Here is a 19,382-nt window from a genome sequence, read left to right as displayed (position 1 = left end):
CCGTAAGGCCTACAGACTTGAGGCTTGGCCAGTAGGTAGTAAACCCTCCCGCTACTCAGGCGCAAAAAATCAGACTGATTGGCCTCATGGGGGCGCTACAGCGAAGGACAACGCCTTTTCTTACGGGGCTCCTACCACGTGTGGCGTAGAGACGAAATTTTTTTTTCCCCTGATTCCTTGAGTCCTGCCGAATCAAAAAGGTCGATACAACCACTAAGCTCCGCCCACTTAGATTTTTTGCTATTTTGCATAATTTGCAAAACCTACTTTTGCGTACTAGTCCGTGGATTTTTGTCCAATTTTCTTGAGCTTGGTGTCAAAACGTTCGCAGGAGTCTGAAGCTTAATAATCATCGAAAAAACGTTGACATTTCAATTCAATATAGCTGCCATATGCAAATGAACCTTATCGGCTTATCGCCCTTTTTACATGAACAGCTGTTACTTCTGCATACTTTACTCAAATGGGTTGCAATTTCAGATTCTGCTTAGGGACATGATTTTGAGGTAGCATGTCGTCGGTGGTGCGAAAATTCACATAGGGGGCGCTCTAAATACTAGAAATTCATATCTCAACATCCGCAAGTCCGATCGGTCCGCTGCTTGGAATACAGCTGCTTTAGGCATGGCTCTAAGTGGAAAATAAAGGACAAGTCGATACTCGCCAAATTGTAACGTCATCGGCCAATCAGAACTCAGCAGCACCCTGACAAGCTTGACAAAGGTCAATCATTATGATACTTGACTGGCATGTCCATGGACGCACTTCCTAAGAGCAGAAGACGTTTCGTAACGATAGCCACTAGGGGGCGCTATAACAAGAAAATATGTAATATCTCAGCGAAAATTAAGCATATTGACATGCAGTTTGCTGGACTCTGTACTCTTTATATTGCCTAACAACTTTGTAATAGCAAGTATTGTCAAGAAATGTATTGTTTTTTCTCAGTGGCCAGTTGTTTGAAAATTGAGGTTTTCGAACTAGTCCGTGGAATCTGATGCTATTCCCAAACAATTGGTCTTGTTGGAATCTGTAGAGTCTGGAGATAAATAATCTTTAAAAAAAGTATGACTTTTTAACATTATGTTGTTAAACCATGTCAACAAACTGAAGTGTGAGCTGCTTTATAGATTCTTTCATCTATAACTCCAAGAAAAGAAGCCCAATCCAGACCAAACTTTATAGGATTATGTAAGACCATACCCTGAAGGAGCATGTCTATTATGGCCTAAATCCACCCAAAGGGGGCGCTACAATTGGACAATAACTTATTAAAAAGTTTTTTTGTGTGTTATAGCGCCATCTAGGATTGCAGTGGCACCACAATTTAATTATGACATCTGCTCCTCAGGCTTATCAAGCTTGTGAAATTTTAAAGTTTTTGGTGAAAGCGTTTTTGAGTTATAGGTGTATATATGTGTACATATATAGCATATATTTGACTTGTGGAATACATGCTGGATCTCTCTTTTTGGGAGGGGCCTGTAAGCTACATAGTAATAAAAGTGCAAGTTTTTTTTGATAATTATTAAAGTTCAGATCCTTAGGATTCAGCTGATACCACATATGTCCATTTTCGCTAAGTATTCACATAGTAGTACACTCTCAAATACTCTTGTTTAAATATTCATTTACATCTGAGCCATAAATATTGGAAAGTACTCATTTCTCATCAGCAGATGGCAGTCTAAGACTACACATTTTGCTGTGGATGTGAGTTGTTATGCCAAATGCATTGTGGAGCAAAGACTGAAAGGCTCAGAGGTATCTTATGCCAGCAATGTACAGCAGGTGTGAAATGAGTCAGCCAAGAAAAACGACCATCTTTGGCCAGATGGTGGCGCTATAGCAAATGGAAAAGCATTGAAGTCTATATCTCCAAAACCCTAAGGCCTAGAGACGAAATCTTTTTTTGCCTGATTCCTTGGTTTAAGACAAACTAATCTGCTATTTGGATCATTTAGCTCCGCCCATTTAGATTTCGAGCTAATTTGCATAATTTGCAAAACTTATTACTTTTGTCAATAAGTCTTTGAATTTTTGTCCAATTCTCTTGAGCTTGGTGCCAAAACGTTCACACAAATCTGACCGTAGGTAATTACCTAAAGAATGTTAACATTTTGATTCAATATGGTCGCCATATGCAAATGAACCTCTTCAGCTTATCACAGAATGGCACTTCAACAGTACATTATTTTATTGGTATATATTGGGTTTCAGATCCTACTCATCTGTACAGGTATAACATATGAACATAAATATTTTATCATAATTGAGAGCAGCGCTCACCAAAGTAAGTAAGCCTTTTAATAAACTTTGATGTCTTTTAACTTTTCTTACTTATTGTGTAAATAAGACATATTTTATTAGTACTTGTGAAGCCTCACTGTTCAAAACTGCTAATGGTCTCTTTGTGCTGATTTTTGCTTACACTCTCACTTCAACTAATATTACATAAATAAAATTTGTCTTGGTAGTTTGAGTATTTGTGATGTATTTTTTTATCCACATGAAGGCTAATGAATTAGGCCTCTTTAAGCGTACTTACAAAATACCCTCGCTTCATTTGTCACATCGTTCACACATGTTCCTAGTGTAAACATTGTTCTAGGCACATTTTAATCATGTCCTTTCATCCTCATATTGATGAAGTATGTGAAGGTTTGTAATTTTTTGGGGGAAAGCATATCAGACTTATATGTGAATTGTAGTGATTTGTAGAATGTACAACATAGCTGCTTAATATACAACAAGTTATTTGAAGAATATAATTATAATAAGTGTCGCAGTCACACAGCTCCAGGGACCTGAAGGTTGTGGGTTCGATTCCTGCTCCGGGTGGCTGTCTGTGAGGAGTGTGGTGTGTTTTCCCCATGTCTGCGTGGGTTTCCTTTGGGTGCTCCGGTTTCCTCCCATGGTCCAAAAACACACGTTGTTACCATTGGTGACTGCAAAGTGTCTGTAGGTGTGAGTGAATGTGTGTGTGTGTGTGTGTGTGTGTGTGTTGCCCAGTGAAGGACTGGCGCCCCCTCCATGGTGTATTTACGCCTTGCGCCCAATAATTCCAGGTAGGCTCTGGACCCACCGCGACCCTGAATTGGATAAGCGGTTACAGATAATGAAAGAATGAATGAATGAATAATTATAATAACAAGTACAGAAAAACAACAAGTATTGAAAATTATTTATTATGAATTTATTTTGTAAATGTGCATACTCCACATGTTGAAGCACAAGCTATAGTTTTTCAGGGCTATGTGTTGGATATATTACTACTGTCCAAAGAAAAGCATATATATTTGTCAATTTTGTTTTCCTTAATTTAAACACTAGAAATGCTCAATATAGTGTATAAACAGTGAATCTTTTACAAATTACAAGAATGTTCTAGATTGAATAGAATGTTTTGAATGTTTCATATTCCATGTAAAACTGGAAACATTTTTGTTTTGTGTTTGTTTTTGTTTGGACAGTGTCAGACATAATACATATAAAACAAACTACAGTGAATAATATCATTTTCAGATGGTGTGGCAGATTTTTTTAAAATAAATAAATTAAATAAATTAAACTTGAAAACTATTAATATTGTTTTGTAGCAACAGGTATAATGCTTCTCTAGTCTTGTAGCTGTTAATGTTTTGCCAATACTAAAAAAAAAAAAACTGGAAACATCATCTGTTTTTTGTCTTTGTTTTAATTCATTATTTATTTGCTATAATTATTTCTGAATATATATATATATATATATATATATATATATATATATATATATATATATATATATATATATATATATATATATATATATATATATATAATGTTATATATTAGACTCCACTACTGGATAAACATTAACAGCTCCAATATTACTATAACTATGCTTTAGTTGTCAAATCAAATCCAGTTTCTTTTTCTTACAGCCATACACAGTATAAATATGCACAAAAAAATTATAATAACTCAAGGATAGAAATGTTGTCCAGTTAAAAATGTGTATCTCATTGTAGGTTGTTTTTCACCATTTCAACAAATCAGATGATATTTACACTAATATACATGTAAATTAAAGTTTTTATATTAACTTACATTCTAAAGTAAAATTTTTTTACTTGTAAATTTGCCATTATAGAGATACATATTTTTATTGTATATGTGTAATTTAAGGTGCAGGTGTGTGATTTGGATATAGATTTACAGGTAAGAAGTATAAGATAAATAAATATACAGAGTATTTTATGTACATATGAAGTGATCTGAGATATGTAACAGTCCATTTCTGAGTTAATGTATAAACATTCTAATTTGTGTCTTAGACTAGTACCTTAATTGCCTACACAGTAAGTGCATCTCCTTTTTGTTTATTTTGTCCTTAAAAGAGCTGAAATAATTCCCTGGTCACAACAGAGAGAATGCTTAATTGTTAGAATGCTTATGTCCATCAGCCTTCTTGCTTTACTTCAGCACCCAATGCTGTAGATAGATTGTACATCAGGAAGGCTGATACAAATTATATTAATCACTGAGGTTTCCCCTTTTGAAAGCTCAGCTATAATGTTGGGTGCTGTTACCGTAGCAGGCTATGACATTCACTGTAAGGATGTTCTGAATGCTGCAAGTATTTAAAGAGTGTAACGTGGTAAATACATGGATGGTGTTTCCTTACCAGATTACTGATGTCACATGACCATGCCAACTGCTTTATTATGTGTACAGTAAACTATTTGAAACGGTGGACTCTGATGGGTGATATTTGATCCAAAGGTTGATTTATTGTTGTTTCTTCCTGAAGTCCAGAAGTAGTTTATTTTTCTTGCTGATGTTGTGTATTTGTTTTTCCAGGTCAAGTACTGATGATGCTCATTCTCTTCCAGGTAGGCTTTCTTGTCATTTTAAATTATATTAGGCCTACAACAATCATTGCCAGTAACTGTCATCAATCAAATTGCTTGTGATCAGTATGCAAGGAGAGTAAACATCCATGAGTATTTATACTTCGGTATTTGTAAAGTTGTTATTTTGTTGCAGGAACTTATTCCATGTACAGAGGTTGATTATGGCTTCTGCATTTCTTTGTATCTGTTCCACAAAATGGTGCTGTTATCTTTGAGAAAAAGGAAAGAGAAGAAGGAAAAAATTATAAGAATCAAATGACTTTAAATAAAACTCTTTTAAAGAAAAATGTGTGTATATGCTGTTACCTTATGTGACTACTTCAGCAGGTGCATAGAGGACTGTTGGCATATATAGTCTGTGGATAGTTTTGTGATTGCTGCAGCTGTGCTAGTGGAATTACAAGCTGTTTTGAGGTTTTTTTTTTTCTTTTTAACCAAGACATACATATCAAATACATTAACATTTCTATAAATGCACAAATTTTTAACAAATGATTAAGAAAAGCATTTTTAAGACATTGAATATATCCAGCACATAGCCCTTTTAAAATAATGTATAAATTCTGAATATTTAAAAGAATATATTTAAATAAAGAAATAAATATAATTATGAAGAAAGAAAGAAAGAAAGGTGCTCTGTACTGCTTTACAGTAAATAAGAATAATTTAAAAAATTATATTTTTGAACATTTTTAAACATGTTTTTAAAGATAAAGTAATGAATCGTAAATATATATTATGTAATTCTGACTTTACTGTAAAGCCGTTAACAGAGCATCTTAGCGCTAGCTCATACCCACAGGGGCTGTCCTGATTTTACATACCCCTGTATCCCCCTCCCCCATAATTGGTGGACATCTAATGCTTTTGCACTCTTTGTAATTGTCAGTCCAGTTTGTAAAACTTAATAGAAACAATTAAGTACAACACATTCATGAGAGCTAAAATATGTTGGCAGAACCGAAACACATACATTGTTAATAGCAATGTCTTTAATATATATATGATCAATCAAAGTGCCATTTTCAGTGGTTGCATCTTTTACCAGTTGAGTAAACCCATGATGTAGCATCATTTCAGTCATTGTGTTGGATACAAAAAGATTTTCATTAAAATCTCCCATAATAATTTTTCCTCCTGCAAAGTTGTCTATATGTGTAATCAGATTCACCAACTTGTTCAGAAATCCTTTAAGACTGTATGAAGGTGGTCGATATAGGATTGCTGCTGTTGAATTCAGATGGGGAATAGTAAACTGCATGCACTCTAGGTTCATACAGGGTGAATCATGAACATTACAGTTTGTCTGTTGCTTGTAATAAACACCAACACCACCATGTTGTTTCTCTTTCAGTTCTGCAAACACTGCTTCTGTTTGGTCATATGAAACACATCTTGGTTTGTTATAGAATGAAAATCCAGGGATCTGTAGATAGTCTAAATTGTGAGTTGATTGTACCCAAGTTTCTGTCATACAAATGATATCAGCTTCCATATACCTTTTGTCTTGTTTTATATCTTCCACATGACATGTCAGTCCTTGAACATTGTGCAGAAGTAACTTGCAGGATAAATGTGATAGCTGTGTTTCTGTAATTGGTTCAATAAATGTAGGCATGTTTTCCATTACATGCTCAACATCTGATTTTGCATAAATAGCACTTTCTTTGAAATCTTCAATTATAAGACCCTGAAGACATGTCACACGACTTAAGGCTACATATGCTTGTCCAGCAGCAAATATCTTTTTAAGAGATACAACAGCTTTTTCAACAGTAAGACCTTGTACTTTGTGGATAGTGCAAGCCCAAGCTAATTTCAGAGGAAATTGACGCCGTATACCACCACTTTTTGTGACTTTTTCTTCTTCTGGTTCAATTGGTGTTGCTTTTTCTAGTTCTGGTTTAAAGCACCGTGTTTTTGTTCTTAAACCTTTACCAGCTTTTGCGTTGTCAAATGTCACAAATATTTTTTTTGGGAATTCTTCTCCAGGATTAAAACATATTTCACTCACTGTTCCAAAAGCACCATTTACAAGTCCATCTGAAACATCAATGTTTTTAAGAAGCATAACCCTTGCATTGACTCCAATGTGAAGTGATCGTGAAAGACATGTTTTGCAAATATTGCCATGGTGACCCTTTACTCTTTCAAATCGTCCAGTTTTTGCAATCCTGTCATAATCTTGTGCCTGAATGACTACAGTGTCTGTGCATGCTTTCTGCAGCATTTTTGTGTTGTGGTCATTAACCTCATTATTTGTTGCATAAATATGCAGAGTACCATTGCTGTCTTCTTCACCAGTTTCACATTCTTTTAGCATACTGACATCTTTTTCCAGCAATGGATCACATTTCTGGCGTTTCCTTAAACGATTAAGTAACTGGACAAACTCAATATCTTTTTGTCTCATAATCTCAGTGAGCTCAGCCAAAACAAAATTTTGCCATAGATTCCCACCTACATGTTCAGCATATAAAGGTTTACCCTTCACTGGATTGAGCTGATAGAAATCTCCAACTGCAATGACAGAAACCTTTCCAAAAGGTGAATAATCTCCAGTTTGTTTGATCTGCCTCAGCCTGCCATGAACATATCCAAGAAGTTTATGATCAACCATTGAAATTTCATCAATAATTAATATGTCCAGATTTCCCAACTTTGATCTCAGAGAATTTATTTTTTCATCTCCCAGCGGCTGATATGGTAGCTTTGCATCTGTACCGATGGAAAAAGAAGTGTGTATTGTTGCTGCATCAATGTTATAAGCACTAACACCAGTTGGAGCTGTTAGCAACACACGTGTCTCATCAGGGTGGTTTGACAAGCGACACAGGATACGTTGTGCCTCATAATATATTGCTTTGATCAGTAAAGATTTTCCTACTCCTCCAGGACCTGATATAAATACATGAAATGGTTCTGGATTTTTACCACATGCCTTTTGTATACACCAACCTCGAATTTTATAAAATATGTGTGATTGTTTTTCATTAAGTGAACGAAGTAAAACCATTGCTTCTTCCTTTGGCATGTTGTGAAGATTAGGCTTTAACGAACAGATTTCTTTGGGAAGTAGGTCTGGTATGAAATCACGGGTGTCACTGATCTCTTGAATTTCATTACATTTGTCGTCAAGGCATTCTAATCTTTCACGTTCTGTCTCTGGACAAATTTGTGCCCATGCATCTTCCATTGGACCATGTGCCTCTAGGTCTGCTTGAGCTTTATCTATAGAATCAGCCTCTTTTTCAAACATTGCCATGTTTTGGTCTACTGTGTTTTTCACAGAAACAAGTTCATTATCAGAATATTTCACAAACCCAGTTTCATAAAACTCCTGATATGTTTGAAAAGTAGATGGTTTCAGTTGTGTTTTCAAGTAATGAGGTAAAAACAGCTCCAAAATGTTCTCATAATATTTCTCTGGATTTTTGGTTGCTGAAAAACGAGGATATCGAACAACAGCAGCTTCTGTTCGGGACCGTTTCTTTACAAATCCTAATCCTTTGTCTAGCTTTACACTGTCTCTGGATGACTTCTCACATTTTGATAATATTCTATATTCTGATGCAAAGCTGGCTAAACACATTTTTTTCAAATTCTTTGCTTCTAGGTCTGTGCTTATATCTGTCAGTAATACTATGCATCCAAATATTGTCACTGTCTTCATCTCCCCATTCAGCTTTCCTCTGTATTACATTTAGTGGAAGACTCATTCTGACTGCATCACCAGTTGGAACAAATTGCACTTTACGAGATGCCTGTTTCAATTTCATGTTAGTAAGACGGTATACGCTTTCCTGAGCTGAAACATCACGATTATGCAGAAAAACACTACCAAGTTTGCGTAAAGCTTGTTTAGCATCAAGATTACCTTGTTCTGATGCCTCTTTCTGAGCATGTGACAACAGCAAACCCATCTCTCTCTCTGCTTTTGATATGTAAGAAATTATATAAACAATACAGGAATATGCATCAACCACAAATTGTATATCCATATTAGCATTCCATGCCCTAAGCAGATCTCTGTTATACTGATTGACCCACACATCACAAGGTTTCCTCTTCAAAACAACATTGGTTTTCTTGGTCATTGTTTGGTAAGCAGCTTCAAATGTTTCTTGATTTATACCAAGTGAAGCAAACAAAACATCAACACATTCAAAATTGGCTTCAGCATTCAATAAAGCATTCCTTACTTCATTCAATATAGAAGCTGCTAATTCCTGTTCCATCCAAGGACTGTTAATTCTCTTTGAGGAATTGATGACCTGTTCATGTTTGTTATTAACATCATTTTTATGTTCTTCAATTTTAAACCTGGTAATGAATGTCTTGTTACTTGGAGGACGTGGAAAGTTGAATCTGCAAGTAGTACCCTTAGTCTTACACGTCTTTGCATGTCTTTGGCTATGCCATTGAACACTTGACACAATTTCATGCAACTCTTTGTCATCACCTGATGGCATTTCACATGTGACATACTGATCAACAAACTTTATAACTTCTTCATCATCATTTTTGTCTATTTTAGGAGCATTGTTTACCCAGAATAAACAGTGAGTGTGAGGTGAGCCACGGTGCTGAAACTCAACTCTCATGAAATAATCCTTTATTTCTCCAATTGGTTTAGCTTCAGACATGATGACATCTTTCAGAAAGCAGTGGAATCGATGGTCAAACATTCTGGCAGCAGTCACAGGGTTACTATTCAGCAGGCCACATCTTTCTGACCAGTCAAGTTCATCGGTTGATATGTGCTTTCCTTCTTGTTTCAAAATTGTTTGCATCAGTTCTGGCCACCGGAGGTCAGCAGAGGAAAATGAACAAAACCATGTAGGAATACCCAGCTGTCTAACCATAGAGAACAAGTCCTTTTGCACACTTTGCCAGAATACAGGAGTACCTCTTATTGGTTTGAGGAATTTATATCCTTCATCAAAATTCAAAATCCTTTGTAGAGAATCTTTATTGGCCAACGTTTCCGAAGTAACATGTGTTTTGTTGGTGTCATATCCTTTTCTCAAAGCTATTGATACATTTGATACAACCTGATTCAATTCAGATAAGTATTGTCCATAAAAAATATAATCCAAGTTTTTTGCAAATCTCCCATCTGCATTAAGTACTCTTGCATTCAAATATTGACATAATGTCAAACGTTGTGGTCTGTTGTCATGAAAAGTGCCTCTGCCTTTAGGAAAAAGTACTGGAAAGCATTTTGCTTCATTTGTTTCATCAGTTAACAGCCTGACTGGGTTGTTACATTCTGCAGGTGCAACAGACATTATCCCATCAAAATACTGGTCCAAAATATCTTGACCATGATCAACCGGTAGTAAGCAAGTATTCAAAAACATCCCATGCTGTTGTCTGTCATGAAGACTTTCATCAATGTTTTCATCATAATTATTGTCCTGTTTTTCCTTATCAACTGATTGATCACATTGATCATCATCTTTGTCTAATTCTTCAATTTTACTCAGTGGATTAATCCAATCATTGTTAAATTGAACATCACTGTAGAATTTGTTATGCTCTTGGAGATAGGCCAATGCACTTTGAATTTTCTCTGGGTGAACAAATTCATACTTATAATGCCCTTTGTAAGTCAATTTTCTCTTCAATTTCACACGAATCATCAAATCAGCATTTTCTGATCTTGGTAAAACTTCAGCTACGTCTGTTATATTAGATGGAACACAAGTGACTGGTCCATGAACACCATTTTGTCCTCCTTTTGGTAAACACACAATCCTCATGAAAGGTATATGCATGGCGATTAAATGCTTTTCCAATGAATTCAGTGTTCGCAATTCTGGAGAAACTACATCAAGTGAAAGGTTATTTGCCACACTCTGCTCTGGTATTTTCCCATTAATAATTTTTCTGTGACATGTATAGCAAATCCACAGAGAACCAGTAGGACCAGTTTTAATTGTACACTTTACACCACATGTCTCATTGCATATATGTAAATAGTTGTCTGTGATACACTTTTCTGCAATGCTGGCAATTTCAATACCTTTTTTCAAATATTCATGTTCTTTGCATTTAATTACTTGGTGTTTAAAGAGAGATCGATGACAAGAGCAACAAATGAATTCGGGCCCAGTACTAATTTTCTGTCGGAAATTTTCAATTACATACTGAATTATTTTTCTTTTGTTTTTTTCTGTGTATTTTCTTTTAGTATTCCTCATTTTAATTGCATTAGCATAAGAATTGTTTGTTTTGTATTTAAAAATTCCAATTCGCTTTACATGTTCCCTGTGTTTCTCATTTGTTCGATATTTCTCAATACTTGTCCTTTTAAAATTTTCTCTGTAATGTTCATTTCTGCTGTATTTCAAAATGCTCAACTGTTTCATTTTTTGTTTGTGGTGTTCATTTGCTCTGTATTTCAGAATACTTGACTGTTTCACTTTTTGTTTGTGGTGTTCATTTGCTCTGTATTTCAAAATACTCAACTGTTTTACATTTTCTCTATGATTCTTATCTGTGAAATATTTCAGTACACTTACAGACTTCTTTTTGTCTCTATATTTCTCATCCGTGTTATATTTGGCTGCAGTTAAAATTTTCTTATCTTGTCTGTGTTTCTCATCTGTCGCATATTTATGTTTACACAACTGTTGAATATACTTTTTTTGTTCATCATTTTCAGAGTACTTTTGGACACGTTGACTCTTTTTGTGCTGCTTATATTGCTCATTATACAAATAGTCTTCAGCTGCTCTTTTTTTAACACAATTTCTGAAAGATTCGTCACTTTGATACCTTTTTATAGTTTTCTCAACCTTTATTTCTCTATGTTGTTCACTTGTTTCATACTTTCTTTTCATTTTTTCCAGTTTACGGCGTTGTGATGCAGTTTGGAAGTATTTGTTGCCATTGTTGACCAAACACAGCCCAGAACAAACTCCATCACTTATTTTCATACACCTTACCACTTCATAATGAGACTGATTACAATGTTTTAGATAAATTCCTGTTCCCTGTTGTTTGGACAACTTATTGGATGAGTATTTAAGCCATTTGTTTTCAGTGTATGTAAATATATCCACACCTAGAAGGTCAGCAGAGGCTTGAATTTCCATTTCAGTAGCCCAAGTTCCTGCATATTTAATTCGTGATTCAGCAACGTAATATGCAACAGAGGAGTAATTCTGTCTGAGAAAGTTAATATACCTGGAGTCATTTTCTACCATATGTCTAACAACATCCCGTCTGATTTTGATATGTTCTTTCTCACTTCCACTTAATGCAAAAGCTAATGATCTGAAAAAACAATTGCCATCAGCAGCAATACTCTGTGTTTCACAAGGGTCACCTATTGAAACTGGTGCAGCTAGATCTACATGACCATGCTCAACATGAACAATATTGAGTTGTAAGCAAATGCTTTTCTGATGCCAGGTTGTTAATGGACTGAATTAAAATCTTTCACATTGCACTTGGCTAATCAACAGCACGTCACTGTCAAACTCCTCCCCTTTGCTGTTCATATGTTTTGATGGTTTATCTGCTGAGATGTTAGTTTCATTATTTGCTATAGATGTGTGTTTGTCTTTAGGTCCTTTGAATTTAAATTGTACTGGGTTACTATTAAATATTTGTTCACTTGAGTGATTTGTAACACCAACTACTAGTTTAGCTTTGTTCTCTGCAGATTTTATGCGTGTTTGAATTTCTGTAAGATGAGTGACTGGAACAAAGCTTTCTTCACTTACAGTTGCAACACCAGTGACTTCAAATGGTTTTCCATCTGCATTTAAAGACAGACCCAGAATCATAATATGATTTAGTAGAGACTCCATGTTAGCATGATAAGCTAATAAACTTGTACCTGACTGTTGATCTTCCTCACCATGTGCATTTCGTGCATGTGAATCAAAAAGGATATACCACGACCCATCTTTGATAATGGCACATGTATTGACTTTAACAGTAAACAAACAGGCATCAAATTTTGATAATACTTTCTTTATAGCCTCATCATGACACATGTACACATTCTGCATTTCACCATATTCAGTTACACCAAACAACCCAACAAACATTTCATCACAGTAGTTTAAATGAAACTTGTGACCTTGCATTGTGTGCTCTGTTGGTAAGTCATTAACAAACAGGTAACCTGAAGAATCATGAATCCTGCCTGCATTTCTAATGCTACTGTACAGCTTATCTCCATTCAGCAAGATGTCATCCAGGTCTGCTGTAGTCCAGGTGAGAATGTTTTTCACTTTAGACATCATTATTGCTGTAACACTATTCGCAACACACTGCTTATTACTATTCATGCCAAAGCGTGGGTGTCGCTGATGGAAGGAACCGCTCAAAGACTGTGGATGTTGAACACACATTGTTAAATTCACAGGGTTTACACAAAGTTTGTGGGTTTTGCCAGACAAATATTTGTCAGATTTTAACTCAAAGACATTATGATTTTCAGAGCCAGAGGCATTAATAGGATTTTGACAGGTGTTTTGACAGGTGTTTTGACAGGTGGTTTGACAGGTGGTTTGACCATATTTCATGTGCAGCTTTTCATCATAGGGAAAAGGCAAATCAGTATCGACCTTTTTATGGGCAAAAGGCATAAACTCGTCAGTCAGAGCCTTTTCGTCATGGGGATAAGACATAACCCCGTCAGTCTCAGATGAGGTGCCGACAGCAGTGGCCTGATGAACAGGTGGGCTGTGGCTCACAGAAACGTCAGTCAGAACCTTTTGGTCAGAGAGCAAAGGCATAACCCTGTCAGTCAGAGCCACGTCAGAAACTCCACCACACCGGTCTGCCATCCTCTTTTTCGCAACAGCTGACCGCCGGGACGCCTTGGTTCGGGGCATCTGAAAACACATTTTAAATATTGGAACTGCAACATTACAATAATGATTACATTCTGATAGGAACTAAAATAACTGTTAAGCTACTTGATCTATAAGAATCATCATGTGCTTATGAGAACGCATGTCAAGTAAAACTGGATTTCAGACAACACTACAGGCATTCAACTTTTATTATACAGTATACACTTTTAATTTGAAAAACACATTTGAAAGCATTACACAAAAAACAAAAAAAACACTTTTATACAACTATCAGCCTTCTTTCAAACAAAACAATTACATTAACTAAGCAAATCATGTGCTACATTGTCACAGTTATATGCATTTTAATAAAAATAAATTTTAAAAATGGCTACAAGTAAACACCTGCACAAAAAGTCTAATTACATAGCATTGTTTTAAACATCTTGTACCAGACAACACATTGGATGAATAGGGCATTAGCTTTACTCCATTGTGTGTGTCATATGCAGCTTTATGTCCAAGACCATCTTTTTGCTTCTTTGACAGAACAGCAGTGCCAGTAGCTTTTTCTGATGTTGACTAGCTTTAAAATATTCTGTGCATAAACCCTGTTGTAATTTGTAAACCTGCCATTTAATAATACTTAGATTTCATAGAAAGCAGGTGCCTTGTGTCACGTACCTTTTAAGTAAAGAAACATTGATACATGAGATATTCAAGGCTGCTACTGCTCCTTACACCTAAGCTATTAGTTTACTATATAGCTAATTCTCTATTACAATAAGTGACTGGTGTAGTACCAGCTACTCAATATACCCTAGCACAGCTTTTAAATCTTTTTGCTGAAAACATAGCTGACAGCTCAAACAAGCAATATTAAAACATTATCCTATGAATGCATTTGTAAATGTAATACCAGGGACAAATCAGTATGTCTACCTCTTATGGAAGGTCCTGTAATTGAGAATGTAATTATATTTCCCATTCCCTATACTATGCTTTCAGTATTACACACAAACCAGAATGAACAAAAGAAAAATGAAGTTCATTTCACTTCCTGTAAATAAGTATGCTGCTGTAGAGTAACCCCAAAATATAAATTGTATTCGTAGAGGCAAATGTGCACTGAAATTATTCATCTGAATATAATTGCTCTTGAATAGAACTCATGTATTTTCAAGAACATGTTTTCACAAGTTCAAGCTCAAAAAAACTCAAACAATATATTTCAAAGTTGCTCAAATTAAGTAGACAAAATTCAGATACCAAAGTACGATTTACAAAACTTCAGATACACATCCAGGATACCAATGATGAGCAATCCATTCATTTGGATTTTCTCTTTCACCTTAAACGCTGCACTAGTTGCATTTTGTCGCTGCTAGATGGCGAAATACGAACACAACTTCTAAATTCAGTGCTACAAATTCAAAGGTGGTAATATTTCCAATACCATAAGTCTGATGACACAGAATTGCTTCCATATGTATTAGCTATGGCTTTTACTATTAGCTAATAAGTAACCATTTGAATCTGTATATGAAGTTATATAAAATCTGCATGAAGCTCAAAATGGTTAAATGACAACACTTGATTTTCAAAATAGAAGCCATACCTTGAATATTTTCTTATGAAGCAGTACAATCTTCCATCCACAGGAAATTTCATAGAAAAGAGAAAAGTCATAATTCATGTAAGTACAGTTGCACTAGAAAATTTGAGTAGAATAATTATTAAATTACAGCATATTATAAGTATTTATATCTACTCTACATAAACATTCTGCCTTTAAAAAAATAAAGGCTGTGAGACTGTTCACACTTACATTTTATATACATTTGTCAGTGACTGACAATACAGAATCAACTGTTGAATTCACTTACAAATCTCATTCATAATGCATTTTTGAGCACAGAATAATTGCTTAATGGGAAAGGATACCATTTTCAAACTCTACTATACTACTAAATGCTTCTATAACCATTGCAGGACTCCTGGAGATTTTAGTCATATTTCCCAGTGTGTTACTGTTGACAGTTACTGCCTGAGAAGGTTACACTTAAAACATTCAGTTTTGTCCTCAAGTATTGAAAAATTAGACCAACTGCATTTAAGCATCTAACATACTAAGCATACTACCTGCAAAACAGCACATTAAGAGTTATCTAATCATAAATGCTATGTTACAGTTAGTCCACAACAACGTGTATGAATATGATAAACTACATTCTACTGAGTATTATTATAAGGAGCTTTGCGGCAAAGTACGTTTACTGTGACAGTAGAACTAAAACTAACATTACTCTGAAAATCAGAATTGGCTGCAAAATCCTCTACAGGCTGACTAAAATGTAACTAAATTACTGAGAAAAAAAAATTACAGCTAGATTGTCAGTTATGGCTGTAACTAGATACTGCACACTAGTTTTTTATATAGAAATGTCACTGGATATTTAACATGTTGCTTTATATTTAAAGAACTTTTCAAAATAATTATAATTGCCACTACTAACAAAACAGCAAACTGCTGATATACTTTATGCACCTCATACATTACTCAGTCAAGTGCCAAATTTATAACCTTTCTCTCAATTTGCCATGTACGTGGCTAAAAGTAATCACTGGAACTTTACAGAGAACAGCCATGCTCTACAGGTCATATTCTACATCAGCCATTAACTAAGCCAATGCACTGCACACTATTTTACAAGCGACAATACACTTGGCTCTACAAATCTACTGACTAAGGTAACATTGCTCAGCTGAAGTGTATTTAATACAGCACATAAAACACTACAGTGTGCAAGACAAGGTATGCAACACTACATTCATATTATTAAGATTTGTCTTTAGATTTACAACTTTAGAGGGCAATAGCTTAGTAGTTATTCCAGAAAAACAATTTCTAAAGTTCATTATCTTGTCCATTAACTCCTTATAAACACTAATACAGAAACATCCTAACATGCCAGGAATTTAAATAAACTCCTAACTTCAGGACAAAGCAGTGTTCTAAGTTCTATTTCACACTGTACACTGAACTCTATTTGGGGAAAAAAAACAAAACTCTACAGCAGTATAAAAGCATAATTTCATTAGTATTGACAAGCATGTGTTTTTACATGCTCATTAAATTTTTTCATTCACTTGACTTTTCTTGCACTATACAATAGCAGTTTAACAGGTTCTAATTACTATCATGGCCACGGAGCTAAAAACGTGGCTATTTCATATTTAGAAGAGCGGAATTATTTAACTATTTATTAAAATTACTTAGACATCGACCGTGCATAGCTTACTACTTCGGTCATAAACAGCTCTTTGAGGTTAAACCTGCAGTCTACAAACCGCACCCCATACTACGCTAACTTTAGCTCCTTAACCATCTGCCATGGACTCCCTCGTGCTTCTCTAACTACCTAACAAACTAGCCACTAGACTTACGTTTAAGATTACAATAAACTGACGATAGAACCATTCTAAAAACATCTTATTTATGTTTTACAACACGTTAAACATCCGATAACATCATACAAAATAAAAACTTATTTTGTGAAAACATTTTTCTACAGAGCGAGGAACTCCCACCTCAAAGCAAGTTTCAATGAAAAGGAAATACGTTCTTGCGTCAGCTGCTCTTATTGCAAATTAGACAGGAAACCTATTAACGTAGCTGGAGTTTTTAAAATAAGAGTCCTCTAAAAAATAAATTGCTGACTGACGATTTTAATAAATTAAGATATTTGTAGATTACATTAATAAACAACTCCACAAATTCAACTCTACACCACTGAAACACCACTCTACATCAAAAGAAAAAATAAATACAATTCTGATGATTAAATATATGCTACAATTTTTAGACCTACAGATATCATGATATGAAACTATTCAATTGAAGAATTTATAACCCACAAGGAGTTAAAGCCCACAGTCGTAATAGCCTGATATATATATATATATATATATATATATATATATATTTGCTCTAATTACAACAAAAAACATATTTCATTTTTACAAATTTTCATTTAACCCTATTCATACAATATATATGAATGATTATTTTCTATCATAATCTCCTAGTGTATTTACGTATTTATTTCAGTTTTGCAATGTTATTTTCCATTATTCATTAAACTTTCTCATTTCAGGCACAACGGCTCTGAGCCTTACAGGGCGCTGCGGAAACCCATTCCATTTTTGGTCTAATATAATTCTGCCAAAGGCAGGTCAAGGTAAACTACCATTTCATAATATGAACAAGTGGAGACAGGTGCAGTAATGATGGTGTTACAACCTTCGGCTTCAGGCACACTTCTCATGGTGGTTATGCCGACACAAATCCGTGACCGGTCTACACAGCGCCGCTAAGTTTACCTTTACATGTAAACAATAAACATATCTTCCTATCCATATAGTAATACAAGAGACAATGTTCTCCTTAATTAAAAGTCAGTTTTTTGAAGCATTAGCACTTTCTGTTCGTGGTGCATTCTAGGACAAACTTCGACTATGAAGTTTGGATTTAGAAAAAAATAAAATGCCAAACGTGCGCAATAAAGTTAAATTAGAACCAGTTTATTATTAAACATCACCAGTCAAAATACATTAAACAGCAATTAAAGGGAAAGCGTTGGAAAACAATGTTCTGCCAGAACACTTTAAACCTAACACACAAATTAAAGTTTCTTTTAGTAAAATTAACATGCCGATGTAAAAATTATTAACATAACAAGGTACAATAGAACGACGCTGTCCAGTAAATACCTTAACGAACAATTACAACAGTTTTTCTTAGTAAGCAGAACATGGCGATGTGAAAAATTAATAACACACAAAACATAAAGTACAATTTAAGAACGACACTGTCAACTCTAACAAACAAATTACAACAGTTTTTTGTACACAGAACTTGACGATGTGAATTAAGAACATACAAAAACAAAGTACACTACTAAAGAACGACTATATTCAGTAAATGTAAACAAATAACTAAGAAAGGAACTATTTACAAGAACGTCCAGTAAAACCAGTGTCACTCTTTGGCAGTTTATTCAGGACTATAGGGCACTGTGTCCTCAGTTTGGGTGATCTCGGAAATGCGGAGCTCTTCGTCAAAGGAAACACAGACACTGGTTTTCCAGCGCTTTCCCTTTAAATTATAATTGCTGTTTGACTTATTTTCACTGGTGATGTTTAATTATAAACTGGTTCTAATTTAATTTCAGTGTGGACATTTGGCTTATTATATTTTTATAATTCTAAAGTTCATAGTAGATCATTGAATACACCACAAACACAAAACGCTAATGCCCCAATGATCATTTATTCCTAAAATTACTCTGTTACACACTTCATCTTTATAAATTCATCACCTTAGTCTAATAACATAATAAAACTTATTATTATTATTTTTACTTTGCTTTAAGTTGGCATTACAACGAACTCAACTACTCTTTACACACGGGCTCACATACAAAAAGACTGTAAATAATGTTGATACACACCTCCTCTGCCTCTACCCTTGTCTAATTGGTGGATTCGTTTGTCCGTCTTCTGTCTTTGTTAATTGGTGAATTAGTCCGTCCGTCAAAGTTTTAGATTGAACCTGACCAATGGGCTATCAGAAAATCACTAAAGCATTGCCCATCCAGTAGTTACC

The 19,382-nt window shown here is 34.8% G+C and overlaps 1 protein-coding gene across 1 annotated transcript; it reads right to left on the bottom strand.

Moving 5' to 3' along the window:
* Window positions 1-5,799: 5,799 nt before the first annotated feature.
* Window positions 5,800-17,293, bottom strand: LOC136678426 (uncharacterized). Its single transcript, XM_066656480.1, is given in 4 exon segments — window positions 5,800-8,493; window positions 8,495-11,505; window positions 12,748-13,753; window positions 15,333-17,293. Coding segments are annotated over 4 exon segments (6,789 nt in total). The 5' UTR covers window positions 15,411-17,293.
* Window positions 17,294-19,382: the final 2,089 nt, after the last annotated feature.

This window comes from Hoplias malabaricus, chromosome Y (genome assembly GCF_029633855.1).
Source record: "Hoplias malabaricus isolate fHopMal1 chromosome Y, fHopMal1.hap1, whole genome shotgun sequence".
NCBI lineage: Eukaryota > Metazoa > Chordata > Actinopteri > Characiformes > Erythrinidae > Hoplias > Hoplias malabaricus.
This window is presented reverse-complemented; position numbering and strand designations above follow the sequence as displayed.